Below are 15,830 nucleotides of genomic sequence, written 5' to 3' on the forward strand. Positions count from 1 at the left end.
CCTGCCTGGAATGCCTTCTCTCTCATCTCTGCTTCTTGAAATACTTGCTTTTTTTTTTTTTTAAAGACTCATCCCAGGGTATCCCCTGGATGCAGAGATTAGCCCCACTCATGGTCACAAAAGAACTGAATCCTTTGCAGGGACTTCTGTCTTTGGGGGTTGGTGGAGGAGAAGATAGGGGACACCCACCAGCCATGTTTTCGAAGGTAAGAGTTGCTGGAGCATTGCTTCGGGAGTCACACTCCTGGTATCGAACCCAAGTCTTGTCTAAATCCTCCATGAAGCCGTTCTCATGGGACCTGGAGGAAAATGATGTGGGACCCAGTGCATTTCAGATGCAGAGTCAGAGGCATGAAGAATGATGAGAAATGAGGGGAGATATGGAGGAGAGAGGGAGACAGAGACACAAAGAGAGAGAGAAAGAGGGAGAAAGGTGAAAAGAGATACATTGAGAAAGGAAAGGAGGAATACAGGGAAGGCAGAGATAGAGAGATGAATTTGGCCACAGAAAGGGATAAAGAGATGAGGAAGATGGGCCAGGAGTACTGACACTGGGCTTTATGGAAGTTTTTTTGTTTTTAATTATAGGGGTTTAAAAAGAGTCGGGGAGTCGGTTGATTGGGGACCACACGGGAAGAGCATGTACTGGGCACACATCTATGAGTGTATGCATACAGTCAGTGTCTGTGCACAGGGTCTCCAGGGCTTGGGGCATTGGGGTGGGGCTTTCCCAGCCAGGGTTGGGGTCCCCAGGGCTGGGGGGTACAGACTTGAGGATGGCCAGGGAGACATTCTGCTTCCAGGGGCTGTCTTTGCGCATGCCAATGCCGAAGCCAGAGCGGAAGAAGAGTTCTCCTGTGGTCACCAGGTCACACTTCTGTGAGGCCTCAAACTCTAGCACTGCAGAATCCCAGATGAAGGCGTGGAGCTTGCTGGAGGCACAGGAGCAGGGTCATGGGGATCCGGCTGAGGCAGTCACATGTCCTGTGCCCTGTTCCCCTGGCACCCTGTAATACACCTAGAGGCTGAAGGGCTTGGGGGCAGTGTTATAGGATCTCAGATTTGGAGCTGGTAGGGACCACTTAGTACAGCCACTCCTTTAAGGAAACTGAGGCCTAAGGGGGGGTCAGATACATTGTCTAAGTTGGCACAAGGTGTTCACATCAGAGGCAGGATTCCAACTTGGGTGCTTCTGCTTCTTGGTCTTTCCTTGTCTAAACCCTTTGGACTCTGGTTTCCCCTATGCCTGGATCCCAGCACTAGCCCGCCCTCACCTCCCTTCAGGATCCAGCCCTGGACCCTGGGTGCCCACATGGTCCCTAGCCCTCACTTGTCCCGCACAGCCTGGATAGCTTCAGCAGCGCTTTCATAGTTGTGTTTCTCCATGTGCCGGTACATGGTGCTCAGCTCTACCTGCCGCCGGAAGTAGATATCCACAGAGCTCTGTTTCACCGTGGCATAGATGAACTTGTCTGAGGGGTTCCGTAGCTAGGGGTCAGCAGGAGAGGTGTAAGAGAGGCTGTCTCTGGAACCTCTATCCCACAACCCCTTGACTACCCCTTGCTCCCACCTTAGAATGCTAGCCACACTGACTACCTCCAGATACCTCCTGGCCTGCAAATCCCAGTATTAGCTATCTCCCAGACCCTAACTCTACCCTGATATATCCTGGCACCACCCCTAGACCCCAACCCTCTGTTTTCCCTCTTTCAGGGGCTCTTGTCCAGGAATCACAGCGCCTTAGTCCTGCCCAGCTAGGCGTGGGTCCTCACTCGAGGGTCATTGATGCCTGTGATGCGTTCTTCTGGCCTGTCCAGCACCAGGAAGGCTGCCAGGTTGGCAGTGTAGGAGGCAACAATGATCATGGCAAAGCCAGCCCAAACCATGCCCAGGATCCGGGCTGAGAAACTTCGGGGGGCACCTGGGAGACAAGGAGAGAAACATGGCAGTACCTGCCACCTGGGTTTGGTTGTTGAGTCTAAGAGGTTGAAAGCAGGGTCTAGAAGGCTGGGGGGTGGAAGGACCCTCCAAAGGGTGATATAGGGGTCCAGGAGGCTGGATGTTGAGACTAGAAGGCTGGATGGGAAAGTTGGGAGGCCGTGAGAGTCTGAAAATCTGGACAGTGCGAATAGGAGTGCTCTGGTGGCCCTTACCTTCTCCAATCCCAGAGTTGAGCAGGACCCCCCAGGAGAACCACATAGCTGAGGAGAGGGTCAGTGCATCTTCTTCTTCTTCCTCACTGTTCACTTTGAACCGGCCAAAGGGGCTGAGGGGAACAGGAGGGAAAGGGCAGTACCAGCTTTCGGGAGTCAGCCCCGCCCCCTCAGTCCTCTATAACCCCTCTGGTGTCCCTTATCTCTCCCTTCCCTAGCACTGTTCCTCTCAGGACGTGGGGGAAAGGAAAGTACGGAGAGAATAAGTGAATTGAGGGCTGGAGGCCGAGATGTCTCCCTCTCACCTAAACCGATCCAGCAGGTAGAGCATGACGGCCACCACATGTACGGAGAGGCCGACCAGCAGCCACAGTGTGCTCTGGAAGGGTTGCATGAATGAGTCCAGCGTACTCCGAGGGATTTCCTGGGAGGGAGGTGGGGAGAGCTTGAGGGAGCCCCTCTGGCCCTTTACTTCCTATTCATTCCCAGCTGCCAGGGGTGTCCTGACCCTTCCAGGGATGCCCGCCTCCCAGGCCCCTGCCCCAGGCTCTAGCTGACCTTCTTCACCAGGATGGTCAGCCCCTGGTACTTGAAGGGCTTGGAGAACTCGATGTACTGGGCCCGCTCGTTGTTGATGGTCAGCGGGGCCACGATCATGTCTGCCTGTCCACTCAGCAGCTCCCCCATCATCCCGTTCCATTCCTTCTTGTTACTGTTGTTTACCTGGGGGTGGAGATGTGGATCCAGGAGTCCTGGGTCTGATCCTCCCATGGATTCCTGGCTCTGTCCTTCTTCATACTGGGCTAGTTCTTTAGCCTCAGATTCCCATTCTGCTGTTTTTTTTATATTTAGCTCCCAGATCCTTCCAAGTTCCCCCTGAGTAAGTCACTTAGTCCTGATTGCCTCCCCTCAAATAATAAATAAATAAGGTACTATAAACACCCCATAAAAGAAAAAGTTCAGACTTCTGTGGTACAGAGAGGGTCAAAACATTTTACATGGATTTTCCAGATCATGGGGGTGCCGTACCCCTAACCCCTGCGATGAGGTTCCCCCATTCTTCTTTCTGGGCCTCATAGGCCCTCAGGCCTGAACTCCACTTCACCTATTCTATTTCTTGATTCTCCTGGCTACTTCCAATTCCCCAGACACCAAAGCCTGGCCTCCCTATTCCACTGTTTTAGCTCTTTTGTCCACCTACCCGCTCCTGGGTGCCAAACTTGCCATCAGCCACCAGATGGACCTCGTAGGTGAAGTTCATTGTTTTGGCCAGGTCAATGAGCAGGTCAATGCAGAAACCATAGCAGCACTGGAGTATAGTGTGGCGGCCTGGGAGGAGAGGGGGACGCCAGGAGAAGATGGTTATGACCACTATGAACTCCAGCCCAGATCACTATCAAGCCATTCCTGCTATCCACCAAGAACAGGTGCCTCCCTTTCTGACCAGCCCCCTCCCTTCCCAACTGAGACTCACTGGCCCCTGGATGGGTGTCATTTGGGCCTGTGCAGGTGACCTTCTTTATTTTCTCCCCATTGATTGTGAGATCTTCGTTACAGGTTTCACCATCTTGAGCTGGTTTCACATACACAAAGGGCTCCTGGTGGATAGTAACAATCTGGGGGAGGGAGAGGGAGGGAAAAACTTAGCTTGGGTTCCCTAGAGAACCTCCCCTCTCTTCCCTGACACCATCCCTCCCTGCCTTTCTGTCTCTCTCCCTCCCTATCTGTCTGTCTCTCCATCTGCCTCTCTGTCTCTCCACTAAGCCCTGTTTCACCATCTCTCCTAGCACCCCTGTCTCCTCAGTTCTCTGTGTTTTCTCATCCTCTCTCCTGAATGGTCTACCTGGTTGGTCAGGACTCATTGACCAAGGAGAGGCAATTACAAGGAGATGGGATTAATTCTCTTGCCTATGGTACATTATAACTTTTTTACGTCAGCCTCACCTTTAGTCTGGTTGACATTTCATATCCTTCGGGCTTCTCAGTCTCTCCTCCTGGCCAAATGATCTTACGGTCATTGGGTAGGACCTGGAAGGTGGGAGGGCTGCGTGATGGGGATGCTGAGAGCGTCAATATCCCTCGGCTCACGGGCTAAGTCTCCCAGCCCTACCCTCCGCCCCACTTACGTGGCTCCCATTGAAAATCCCTACTTGCACCAGCTTTCGGTTCTGCAGGTTCATGATACTGTAATTGGCAAACTTCCTATCCCCATCCTCGTTGAATTCTACCCGGCCAGTCACGCCTTCTGAGTACTTAGACGACATCAGCACCCTGACAGACAGAGAAGGATGGGGGAGGTTGAGTTATAGTTTGGGAAAATTTTTCTCCCAATCCTTGTCCTGGAACTGAATGCTTTGGCTTGTACCTCCATCTTCATATAACCCAGAGCACACTGAGAGGAGGAACTCACTAGCCATCATACTAAAGCCACATTTTTTTCCCTTCCATTATTCCAGGCTAAATTAGCTTTGAATAAATGTCATAAAACCTGAGTGCCTGATGAGTACATAGTTATTCCTTTCATATTGCAGGGGTTAGGGATACAACACCTATATGATCTGGAAAATCCATGTAAAATGGTTTTTGGCCCTCTTTTTGTACCAGAGAAGTCTGAATTTTTTTTTCATTTATGGGGTGTCTACAGTACCTTATTTATTCACTTTTTTAGGGGGAGGAAAGCAATTGGGGTTAAGTGATTTATCCAGGGTCACTCAGCCAGCAAGTGTCTGAAATCAGATTTGAACTCAGGTCCTTCTGATTCAAGTGCCAGTGCTGTATCCACTGAGCCACTTAGTTGCTCCTTTACAGTACTTTATTGTAAAATTTGGATTGATATTATACAATACTATACATATATTTTATGCATTTCTAGTTTATAAACTTTTTCTGTATTATCTACTGGCCTTTGCTTATTGTCTGTGGCTTCCACAAAACTCCCCTAAAATTCCTATTTAAATTCTTACGCTCACCCACAATACAGTGAAACCACGATGGGAAAAGTCACGATGTGGAAGGAATAACTATATCTGTTTATTTGTGTGTATATGTATATTTGTCTCTCCATCTCCACTTCCAATTCCCTTTCCTTCAGGGGGAGAAACTCCTGCTCAGCCATACATAAAAAACATTTGCTTTTAATTTATATAACTGAAGGTGCCACCTCTTGGCCTCTCTGGTCTGGGATTCTGTATGTGATGATTGTCATAGATTTAGATCTGGAAAGGTTCTTGGTCATTTAATCCAATCACCTCATTTTGTAAATAAGGAAGCTGAGGCCTGGAGAAGTTAAGTGATTTGCCCAGTACCATTTGAAGGTCAGCTCCAGCAATGGGGTCCAGTTTGGGAGAGACTGTGGCATTCCCTTCCTGATATCACCACACAGGTCAGGAATGTCCCTAAATGTCTAGGCTTCCATTACAGTTCTCTGCAGACCTGTCATCTAGGAATTCAGCAAGACCCCCTCTGGAACCTGTTCCCATCCTATGTTGGAAATCTCTTTCAGGAGTCCTGTTGTAGTTTCTGGGATCCAGTGAACAGGGTTGTTACAACTCTTGATGATTTTATGGACTTCAATCGTATTCTCTTTTCATCTTCCCAAAATAGTCTTCATATTTTCAGAATGACCTCAGAGGACTTTGTAACACCTAGTCCCCAATCCCCTTGCATAGGATTTCAGCCTTTTTAGGGAGTTAGATTGGGGTTCACCATGCATTTCCTCTCTGGAGGTTTAACATGGTGGTTTCCAGGCAGCTGAAGGAAGCTTCCTGGTGGTAATGATGTTGGTAGTTATAGGGAGAGATGGTGAAAATCATGTTGCTTGAGATAAGGCTATGATGATGAAGATCATGGAGTTAGTGATAATAAAGGTGAAAGTGATGGTTATGAGGAAGACAGTGGAGAGAGAGAAAGAGAGAGAGGAGAGAGAAAAAAGAGAGGAGAAAGAGAGAGAAAAAGGAAGAGAGAGGACAAAAGGGAGAGGGGAAAAAGAGAGAAGAGAGAGAGAGAGGGAGGGAATCAGACAGATAGAGGGCTCATTGACTCTGGAGATAGAAGTTATGAGTTCAAATCCTGATTTACTATTTAGGTGACACTTGGCAAATCACTTTCACTTCTCTAGGTCTCAGTTTCCTCCTCTGGCTCTGTAGACTTAGAGAACCTGGGTTCAGATTCCACCTCTGATTCTATCTACGTGATCTTGGGTAACTTACTTAACCTCTCTGGGTATCAGTCTCCCCCATGTAAAATAAGAGAGTTGGATGAGACAGTCTCTTCGAACACTATATTTGTGACACTAGGAAAGTGGTGACAAAAATGATGGTGATAGTAATATTGGCATGATCCTAATGATCATAGATTGAGAATGGCAAGAAACTCCAATCCCTTCATTTTACAGATGAATTAAATGAAGTGATCATAGGGGCAATAATTAAGCTCAGGTCCTCTGGCTCCAAAGTCAGTGCTCTTTAACCTGTACCAATGGGACAAGTACAATGGATACAGCATAGTCCTAGAGTCAAGAATACCATTTCTTCCTGAGTTCAAATCCAGCTTCAGACACTTACTAGCTATGTGACCCTGGGCAAGTCACTTAACCCTGTTTGTCTCTTCTATAAAATGAGCTGGAGAAGGAAATGGCAAATCACTCCAATATTTTTGCCAAGAAAACCTCAAATGAGGCCATAAAGAATTGAACACGACTGAAATGACTAAACAAAAACCTGTACCAAGATGGCAAAATGTTGAGAATGTTGGCAGTGGTGGCCACATATGTGATTCTGAAGATGATCATAGAGATACTGAGACAGCTCTAAAATCTACTGTTGCATGATACGTTGTTGATCACGGTGGAGATGCTGACAAAGATGATGGTGATGATGGACACCGTGATGTTGATGGTCAGAGTGGCATAGGCCAAAGAGCTCTGGATTTAGAATCAGAAGATCTAGGTTTGACTCCTGGCTCTGATACTGCTCATGTGACCATGGGCATACCACTTAATTTCTAGGAGCCTTAACTATAAAATAGGAGGTTAATAATTCTTGTACTACATACCTTGAAGGGTTGTGTAAGAAGGCAATTTATACTGTAAACTGTTAAGTGTTTTAGGAAGGTGAAGAAAGGGCTGTTATGAGGGTTAAGGTGAGAAGGTGGGAGGAGCCCTGATTCAGATGTGTTTCTGGGGTCGTGGTCACTATGGTGTATGTCGTCCTCTCCCTGTCTTCACTCTTCCTCTTACCTTTTGAAGAGGGGTCCAGTCTTCCAGATGTTAGTATTGCCAACACAACCACGGGGGGGATCTGTGATGTTCTCTTTTTCAAAAAGCTCATGCACAGCTTGGGCTACCACACCTACGGCATCACTGATGTGTGCAGACTCATTCTTTCCATTAATCAGCTGCAGTCCAATGATACCTGGGAAGAGTCACATAAGAAATGCAATAGACAGACCCAGAACTATCCTACCCATCCCCAAGCAGGTTTAAAATCAGTGTCACTCAGAGACCTATCCAGCCCTTATTCCCTGACCCAGAATGGGCCCCAAATTGGTAACAGTCTAGAGCCCTGAGCAGGGTTGGGTGCCTGTACCCATGGCTATGACCATCCCAATGATCCTGTTACTCATTCCAATAGTAATCACTGATGAAGCCCCCACAGACAAATCCTCCTGGGAACATTCCCTGGTACGTACCATCTGGGGCGTAGCGTAGGGCATTCCCTGAGATCTCCCGCTCGCCTACGAGCCACACGTACCCAGAGCCTGTCATGTTCAGCATTGCGGCTGCCCGGTACACAGTGGCAGCATCATCCTCGCTGCAGGACAGATGGGGGGGGGGTGACAAGGGCCAGGATCCCCCTCCCAGCCCTTTCCCCACGTCCTCCATTCCTCTAGACTAAATTATTCTGACAACAATGCAGTTGAGAAGCTGGACACAAGAGTGGCATTTAACACTTTAAAATAACTTTCACTGAAAATTTTTTTGATTCTTACACTGCTCCTATGTCTTGGATCTTTTAGATCCTTTTAAAGGATCCTTTTAGAGACAGAAGAATCATGATATGGTGGAAAGAGTGTTAGACATGCAGTTGGAAATCTGGGTTCAATTCTAAGTTCTGACATTTATTTGCTATGTGACCATGGACAAATCATTCAGCTTCTCCAAGATAAAATGGAGTTTATAATACTTGTACTATGTATCTCATGAGAATTTTGGGAGGAAAGTGCTTCATAAACCTTAGAGCATTCCATATGTGTATATGGATGTATATATTTGTATACACATACATATATCATCTAGAACATTTAGTCTTACACTAACTGCCTTTTCTTTTCTCCCTATCAGGGACCCTCAATGTGCCTTCTTTGATGCCTTTCCTACTCACCATTCCCTACCCCCCCCCCCCCACTCTCCCTCTCTCACCTCAGACAAAAGTCAAGTCCTTAGGACTCTCAGGACTTTCCCTAAGTGTCACAGCTAAAGCCCAAGGAAAGGACAATCAACAAATCTATCTCTCATGCTTTAGGTAACCCTTCTGTTCTTCAATCTGATTGTCTTTTAAAGAAAAATTTCTGTCTCAATGACGGTTTTCATCACATAAAAGTGTGTTCAAATGTTGCAAAGGGGCCACAGATTCTCTTGACAAAAGGTCCCATTCCATTACTCTCATTTAAGGCAAAAAAATTTTTTCTTGAACAATTAGACCATTAAGCTTTACAGAATACAGGAAATACAGAAACAGAGTAAGTCACATAGAATTACAGTACCGTTGATGGACCTTCTTCTGCCAGACTTTCTCAGACAGTCAAGAGGCTTTACTGAACACCTACCATATGGCTGGCACCATGGTAGACATGTGTGTGTGCGTGTGTGTGTGTGTGTGTGTGAGTGTGTGTATGCAAACGCATGTGTTTGACAGAGCAAAAGCCAAAAGAAACATCTAACACAGTCCCTGTCCTGGGTACTTGTTGGGCAGACAGGACAGACTCACATCACAGGACAAGGGTAGAAGGGTAGAAGATATTAGCAATGTCATAGATTCCAGGTAGTTGTCCCAAATCTAGGAAGGCATTGAGGGATTGGGCTGAGGGTATGCCTAGGGCAAGTTAGGGGTATACTAGGTGTGCACGTGTGAGCAGAATGGGAAGGGTGATGTGTGTAGTGGGGCAGAAATATGTGCAGGCTAGGGTGGAGTGTACTTATAAGGCCCTGGCACTTTTCATGCCCTAGCAGGAAAGAGGCATAGGGAGGAGGTAAGGGCACTGCCAGGGGATCTTTCCCAGTTCCTTTTCAAACTAAAAACTGACATGGGTATGGAAGGGCGATATAGAAGTAATGGCATAAAAACATACAAGTCTGCAGCCCCTTGGGCCCACCCTCATGTGCCTCCTGACTAACCAAGATCTGGTCACTCATAGTGAGACTGAAGAACCATTTGAGGGAAGCTAGAGGAGTTTTTGGTGAAACCTTAAAGCCTTATAGATACTGGATATTAATAGAGTCATTGAATTCAGAGTTAGGAAGGGATTTAGAGATCAGCTAGTCCAACTCTCTCATGTAATAAATAAAGAAACTGAGGCACAGAGAATTGCCAGGAGGCAGGTTGGCGCTATTCCCTCCCTAGATGTTGGCTGTGCTCACTGCAGGTCATTAGGAAGTTAGTAACGGAGATCTGAGACCATGTCCTCTGACTCCATCTACTATGTCCTCTAGAACACCTTTACCATTATTGTCATCATGATGGCAACCAGATCTCTGAATCTCAGGGGTTTGACTAACAGAGGACTGGGGAGCTCCAGGAGGCAGGGTTATGACCTCCCTTTTCTTTTGGCAATCATCTAGTCCTACCCCCTTATTTGACAGAAGTGGAAACTAGGACCCAGATAAAGGAAGTGACTTGCCCAAGGTACAGACTTGCTACTAGGGACAGGTAGACAGGCAGCTAGCTGCCTAGCATACAATCTCAGACACTTTTTAATATGACTTTTTATAGCACTTTATATAACTTTTATATAATGTCTATACAAAATGTCTGTATGTACCATAGACACTTTTAAAACTAAAATTTCAACTTTATTTGACCAATGTGTTCAGTTGCAACATTATTATGAAAATCTTTAAATTGCTATATAAAAATGAATTTCATATTTTATGTACATAGTTTTAAAGTCAGGAAATCCCCCTCTCCGTAGTATGTGGGAATCAATTTTGTGATGAAGTCAGGTTGCATGAGCTACAATGTGAGCCAGTGGCCCCCAGTGGACGGTGACACCCAATTGATGTGATCTTCCATGGCATGACCTTGCCTTGTCCTAGTTCTACCATAGGTCATAGCTTCCTTACCACCCTTCTGTTTGTTTTCTTTATTTATGAGATCCTTTAAGGGGATGTTGCATCTTATTAAGTCACTAAATCTTCCTTGGTTACCTAGTAACAGGTAGGGCTCTGATAAAGGCTAAAATGGAAGTGTTTTCCTTTTTCTTTTTTTCTCAAATATCCCAACATGGCAGTTTTGGGAGAACACAGTAGGGGTTGCAGTGTGACAGAATACCAAGGACAGATCTAAGGAAGCACGAGGAAGTGACAACATCGAAGGCAAACAGTCATGTTAACATGCTGGCTTCCCTTTTCACAGTGGGGTTTGGATCATTATTTGAGTGTTCTTGGAAAAAAAAAAATCAGTCCTAATAGGATTTTTGTATAGAATCTTGTATAGAAGTCTTCATGAAAAAAACAGATTTATCTCATTAGGAAATTTGTCCTTTTTGAATACATTGAAATCTTTTCTGAATCTATTTATATTACCAGCCTGTATTAAGGCAATTTGGTTCATCTTCACTGGACCTCACTTTCCTTATTTGCATTAGTATCATCGCTTACAGGGCTGGAAGGGGCCCTAGAGATCATCTGGTCCAATCTCTTGTTCAGATCCAGAAATTGAGCCCCAGGGATGTTCAAGCTCACAGAGTCAGTAACTAGCAAAGCTATAGTTCTTTTCATCACAACGAGGTTGTTTCCATGAAGGTGAGGGACTAAGATCACTTTCAACTCTAAATCCTTGGATTCCATGATCTTGGGGCAATGAATTCCTAAGTATATTATCAGAGGTGTGTTAATTCCATGTGAGCTTTTACATCTCAGAAATCAAGTAAATCAAGACTTGATTTGCTGTTTTGTTGATTGTCTAGACTTAAGATGGAGAAAAATGTTAATAATGCATATTAAACCTAAAAATGTGTCCTACATACAAATGTTTCCCTATTCATCCACTCAGAGCAGATTGTTAAACGTTTACCATATACTTATTTACTTCTCAAAGTGGGATGTAAAACTTTCCCCAAAAAACATCTTTCCATCTTCTTTTTCTAATGTCTGGCATGTGGTGATTATCTATGCCATCCTTTCCCATATTCCTTCAGCCTCCATCCCTACAGGCTAAAATGTCCTCATCTTGTCCATCAGTCCTTATTTATTTTCCTTTTCTAATACCCCAACTTAAGTTATTTTTTGTTGCCATCCTTACCCTACCCCTTCACCCAAGTGTCTTTTCTTGGGTCAGAATTGTCATCTTTCTCAGACTTTTCCCTATCCTAGTGTATCTGGCCTGAGGGGTAGTGGCCAGACTTATCCACAGTTCTAAGGGGGCAGTTGTTTAGTAGACAAGGGCAAGAATTTTCTGTTTTAATTTCCAGCTTGCTTCTCAATGCTACATAATATTGTGAAGGTCTCCACATTCACACACAAGATCTACATCTTCATGGAACATTCTACAATCTACAATGATGACCCTTGCATCCTTGCTCCATCCCTTTTGCCAGAGCTCAAGGCCTGCTAATATACCAATGTGGTTGGGTGAGCTGTTCCTTGCCACTGCCACCCACCCCCTCCCCAATGTATCACAAAGTATGACTTCAATCTACATTGAAATTCATGGTTTACTTTTCTGACATCTCATGCAATCTCAAAAGGCATAATGGTGACCAGATACATTCCAGAGTCTAGGGGAGAGATGGACTATTAGAACTAGGGCAGAGGTTACAGGAGGCCAGGAAGAACAGAGCAAGGAGCCAGCCAGCTTTGGACATTTAAGCCCTTTCACAGCTGGGCAATCCCATCACAAAGACTCCTACAATTGATCTTGGAATGCAATATCATGTTTGGATGACATGATGCTACTAAAGTCATTGGCAAAAATGGGCTGCATGGTGTAGAGGCAAGAACATTGGATGGGGAATCAAATAAGAAATCCTGATTCTGGTCTTCCGTCACCTGACTATGAGGTCTTGAATGGGCTATTTCCCCTTTTTGAAGGGAGCTTCCTCATCTGCCAATTTCTGACATAGCTCTTTAAGGCTCCTTCCAACTCTGACTATCCGGAAGTCCATGAAATATCACTGGAACTCCCTTTTTAGCTAATTTTCAAGAAATGCAAAATAAGACCAATCTCCGGAGTACCCCACTACTTACATTTCTCCTTTGACAGGAGAAGTGCCTACTTTTTTTTCTATCTCTAAAACAGCTGTGGATGTGATGTACTAACTAGGACTGCATGAGAGGAAAAGTGAATAAAAATGAATCTTGGCGGGGACTCAGAAGAGGGAATGATTCTCAAACATATAGAGAATTGAGTCAAATTTATAAAAATTAAGAGCCATTGCCCAATTGATAGATGATAAAAAATATGACCAGTTTTCAGATGAAGTAATCAAAGCTATCTATAACCATATGAAAAAATACTCTAGGAGTATTGATGGGAGATGCAAATTAAAACAATTTTGAGGTACTACCTCATACCTATTAGATTGGTTAATAGGACAGAAAAGGTAAATGACAAATATTGGAGGACATATGGGAAAAATGAGATTTTAATGCACTGTTGGTGGAGTTGTGAACTGACTCAACCATTCTGTAGAGCAATTTGGAACTATGCCCGAAGGGCTATAAAACTATGCATGTCCTCTGACCTAGAGATGTCACTACTATGTCTGTATCCCAAAAGAGATAAAAAACAAAAAGGAAAAGGACCTATATGTACAAAAATATCTATAGCAACTCTTTTCTGAGGATAAAGAATTAGAAGTTAAGGAGATGCCCATCAATTGGGGAATGGCTGAACAAACAAATTGTGGTATGCGATTATGATGGAATACTATTGTAATGTAAGAAATAATGAACAGAATACTCTTAGAAAAACCTGGGAAGATTTACATGGGTATCTGATGCAAAGTGAAACGTACTGTGTACAAAGTAAGAACAATATTGTAAGATGATCAGCTCTGAATGACTTTGCTATGCTGAGCAATACAATGAGCCAACACTTATGATGAAAAATGCTATCCAGCCTCACAGAAAGAACTGATGGTGTCTCAAAACAGACTGAAGAATTCTTTCTAAAATCTTTATTTTTCTTGAGCTTTTTTCTTCTGTTTTCTTTCACAATGTGATTATTTTGGATATGTTTTGCTTGGCTACACATGTATAATCTATATCAAATTGCTTGCCTTCTCAATGAGGGATAGGGGAGAGGGAGGAAGGAGAGAATTTGGAACTCAAAGTTTTAAGAGTGAACGTTAAAAATTGTTTTTTACAGGTAACTGGGGAAAAATAAATACTAAATAAGTTAAAAAAAAAAAAAGAAGGAATGACCCAAAGGTGGTTAATGATGCTTTAGATTTTAAAGTGAATGAATTTAAATATAATTATTAAGCATATTTAGTTGGGTGCATTGATGTAAAACATTAAGTTCTTTTTAAAAATAAAATTTTTTTAAGAAAGAAAAAATATTGGACTTCAAATCAAGACATCTAGATTTGAATACTTGCTTAAAGATACTTTCTATTTATGTGACCTTGGATGAATCACTTAACCTCCGTGAGACTTGGTTTCCTCTTGTGTGAAATAGTTTGTATTTCTTGAGGGGAAAGTACTTTTTTAAGTCTCAAGAAACTATACAAATATTATTTTATTTCCAATTCCAATTCAGTTGTATAAGTGTATATTGCCTCAATCTGTAAATGTGGAACTTGAAATATATTCTATTATATTCTATTACTTTCTCTAGGAACTCTGCAGCATGAAGGCTGTGTGTGTGTGTGTGTGTGTGTGTGTGTGTGTGTGTGTGTGTGTGTGATTTGCAGAGAGATAAGGGCTACACAGGGAACTGGGACAGAGATGAAAACCTCCCTGTTAGGGGGAGTTAGGTCAGAACAGGAATAAAACCCTGAGGACTCATGATGGGGTTTAGGTGCAGGTGACAAAGTATCCTTGACTTCTGACTTACCTGGCTGAGAGGATGATGACTCGGGCCTCCAGCTCTTGCGCTTCCTTCAATAACGCTGTCACATTCTTGGTCCCAGGTTCAAATTGCAGCACCTTCTCTGCCTGTGGTTATGAACCGGAGTGTTAGGGGGCTGCTGGGTCCGATACAGGCGCCTCTCGGGCGCAATGGGGCCGCAGCCACCAGTAACCCCAAACGGCAAATCAGGTTAACTAAGGCTGTTGCCGTTTCCTCCTGTATTTCCTCTCCTTTTCCACTCACTCTTTCTCCGTTCCTTCTTTCTTTCCTTGGCTCCCTTGTTCTTGCTCTCTCTCTCTCTCTCTTTCTCTCTCTCACTCTTTGTCGCTCTCCCTCTCTCAGTCAGTCTCAAACTCTCTCTCGCGCTCTCTCTCTCGCGCTCTCTCTTTCTCTCCTTTTTGCACTGTGCATGCAAACTGAAGTGGACCGAGACTCAGAAAGAGGCGTGCAGCGGACGGGTAACAGAAAAAAGGCTTTCGGAATGCAACCGGGAACTCAGACGGGGGCGTCTTTTCCAGAACCGCGGGAAATCCGCAAAGGCCCCGATTTAGGCAGTGGCCAGCAGGAGCAGCCCCGTCCCCAGGTGACCAGGTAGGGGCGGCTCCCTCCCGGGTTTCAAAAAGGAAACCCTGGCGGGTCCCAACGGTTCACATGCATTTCCCAGAGAGAGCTCGTCCTCCTCCTCCTCCTGCTGACTGTGCTTCTCTCTCTCTCTCTCTCTCCTCTCTTTCTCTCTCCTTCTTTCTCTCTTTCTCTCTGTCTCCTCAAACAAAACTCTCAGCTCGGCACCGCCACGTGCGCCCATGTTGCCAGCACCAGCCTGCCTCGACTTTAGAGTAATTCCTCGTTTGGTTAAAGCCCTTTCGCCCGAAGGCGGAGGCGGACGCCTGAGGGCTGGTGTCTGTGACTCTCACAGGCACCTCAGTCACTACCTAGGTCGGTGGGCGGCGTGCACGTCCATGCAAAGATACCTTGGGTCCTCGCTTGTTGTCATAGGAAAGTTGGTCGAGGTTTTCATAGTTCCTTTTTTTACTCTGATGGATAATGTGCACAGAGAAAATATGCAGACACAGAAGAAGATTATAAACAGCTGAAAATGACGAGCACTAAAGCAAATCCAACATCACCGCCTCTCCACGGTCTGCATGAGGGCCACGTAGCCATGGAGCTTGCAAACACCATATTTCCCCTGGGAGAGTCGGGGCAGGGCAGGGCGGGGACCAAGAAAGGGGGAGACTGATACTGGAGGGACAGCTCCTGTCCAAGGAGCTGGGAGTTATGAAATAGCTCATACCTTGGGGAAAGAAAAGTGTGTTGGCATTTGGATCCCGCTCCCCTCCCTCTCCCCATATGTCACCCAATCTGTGTCCCTGAGTGTCCCCCATTT

The 15,830-nt window shown here is 45.1% G+C and overlaps 1 protein-coding gene across 1 annotated transcript in view; it reads right to left on the bottom strand.

Annotated features, from left to right (window-relative positions):
* Nucleotides 1-15,830, bottom strand: part of GRIN1 (glutamate ionotropic receptor NMDA type subunit 1) — a 38,864-nt gene that overhangs the window by 10,077 nt on the left and 12,957 nt on the right. Inside the window, exons 4-18 of the mRNA XM_072633164.1 lie at nt 15,415-15,477; nt 14,429-14,529; nt 7,842-7,963; nt 7,390-7,564; nt 4,280-4,424; nt 4,098-4,181; nt 3,628-3,769; nt 3,355-3,482; nt 2,712-2,876; nt 2,459-2,577; nt 2,154-2,266; nt 1,773-1,921; nt 1,331-1,488; nt 771-932; nt 190-299 (exon numbers count right to left, since the gene is read on the bottom strand). Of these exons, the coding sequence (XP_072489265.1) occupies nt 190-299; nt 771-932; nt 1,331-1,488; nt 1,773-1,921; nt 2,154-2,266; nt 2,459-2,577; nt 2,712-2,876; nt 3,355-3,482; nt 3,628-3,769; nt 4,098-4,181; nt 4,280-4,424; nt 7,390-7,564; nt 7,842-7,963; nt 14,429-14,529; nt 15,415-15,477 (1,936 nt within the window). The remainder of the gene's footprint in view (nt 1-189; nt 300-770; nt 933-1,330; nt 1,489-1,772; nt 1,922-2,153; nt 2,267-2,458; nt 2,578-2,711; nt 2,877-3,354; nt 3,483-3,627; nt 3,770-4,097; nt 4,182-4,279; nt 4,425-7,389; nt 7,565-7,841; nt 7,964-14,428; nt 14,530-15,414; nt 15,478-15,830) is intronic.

The sequence above is a fragment of the Notamacropus eugenii genome, chromosome 1 (genome assembly GCF_028372415.1).
Source record: "Notamacropus eugenii isolate mMacEug1 chromosome 1, mMacEug1.pri_v2, whole genome shotgun sequence".
NCBI classification, from domain to species: Eukaryota; Metazoa; Chordata; class Mammalia; order Diprotodontia; family Macropodidae; genus Notamacropus; species Notamacropus eugenii.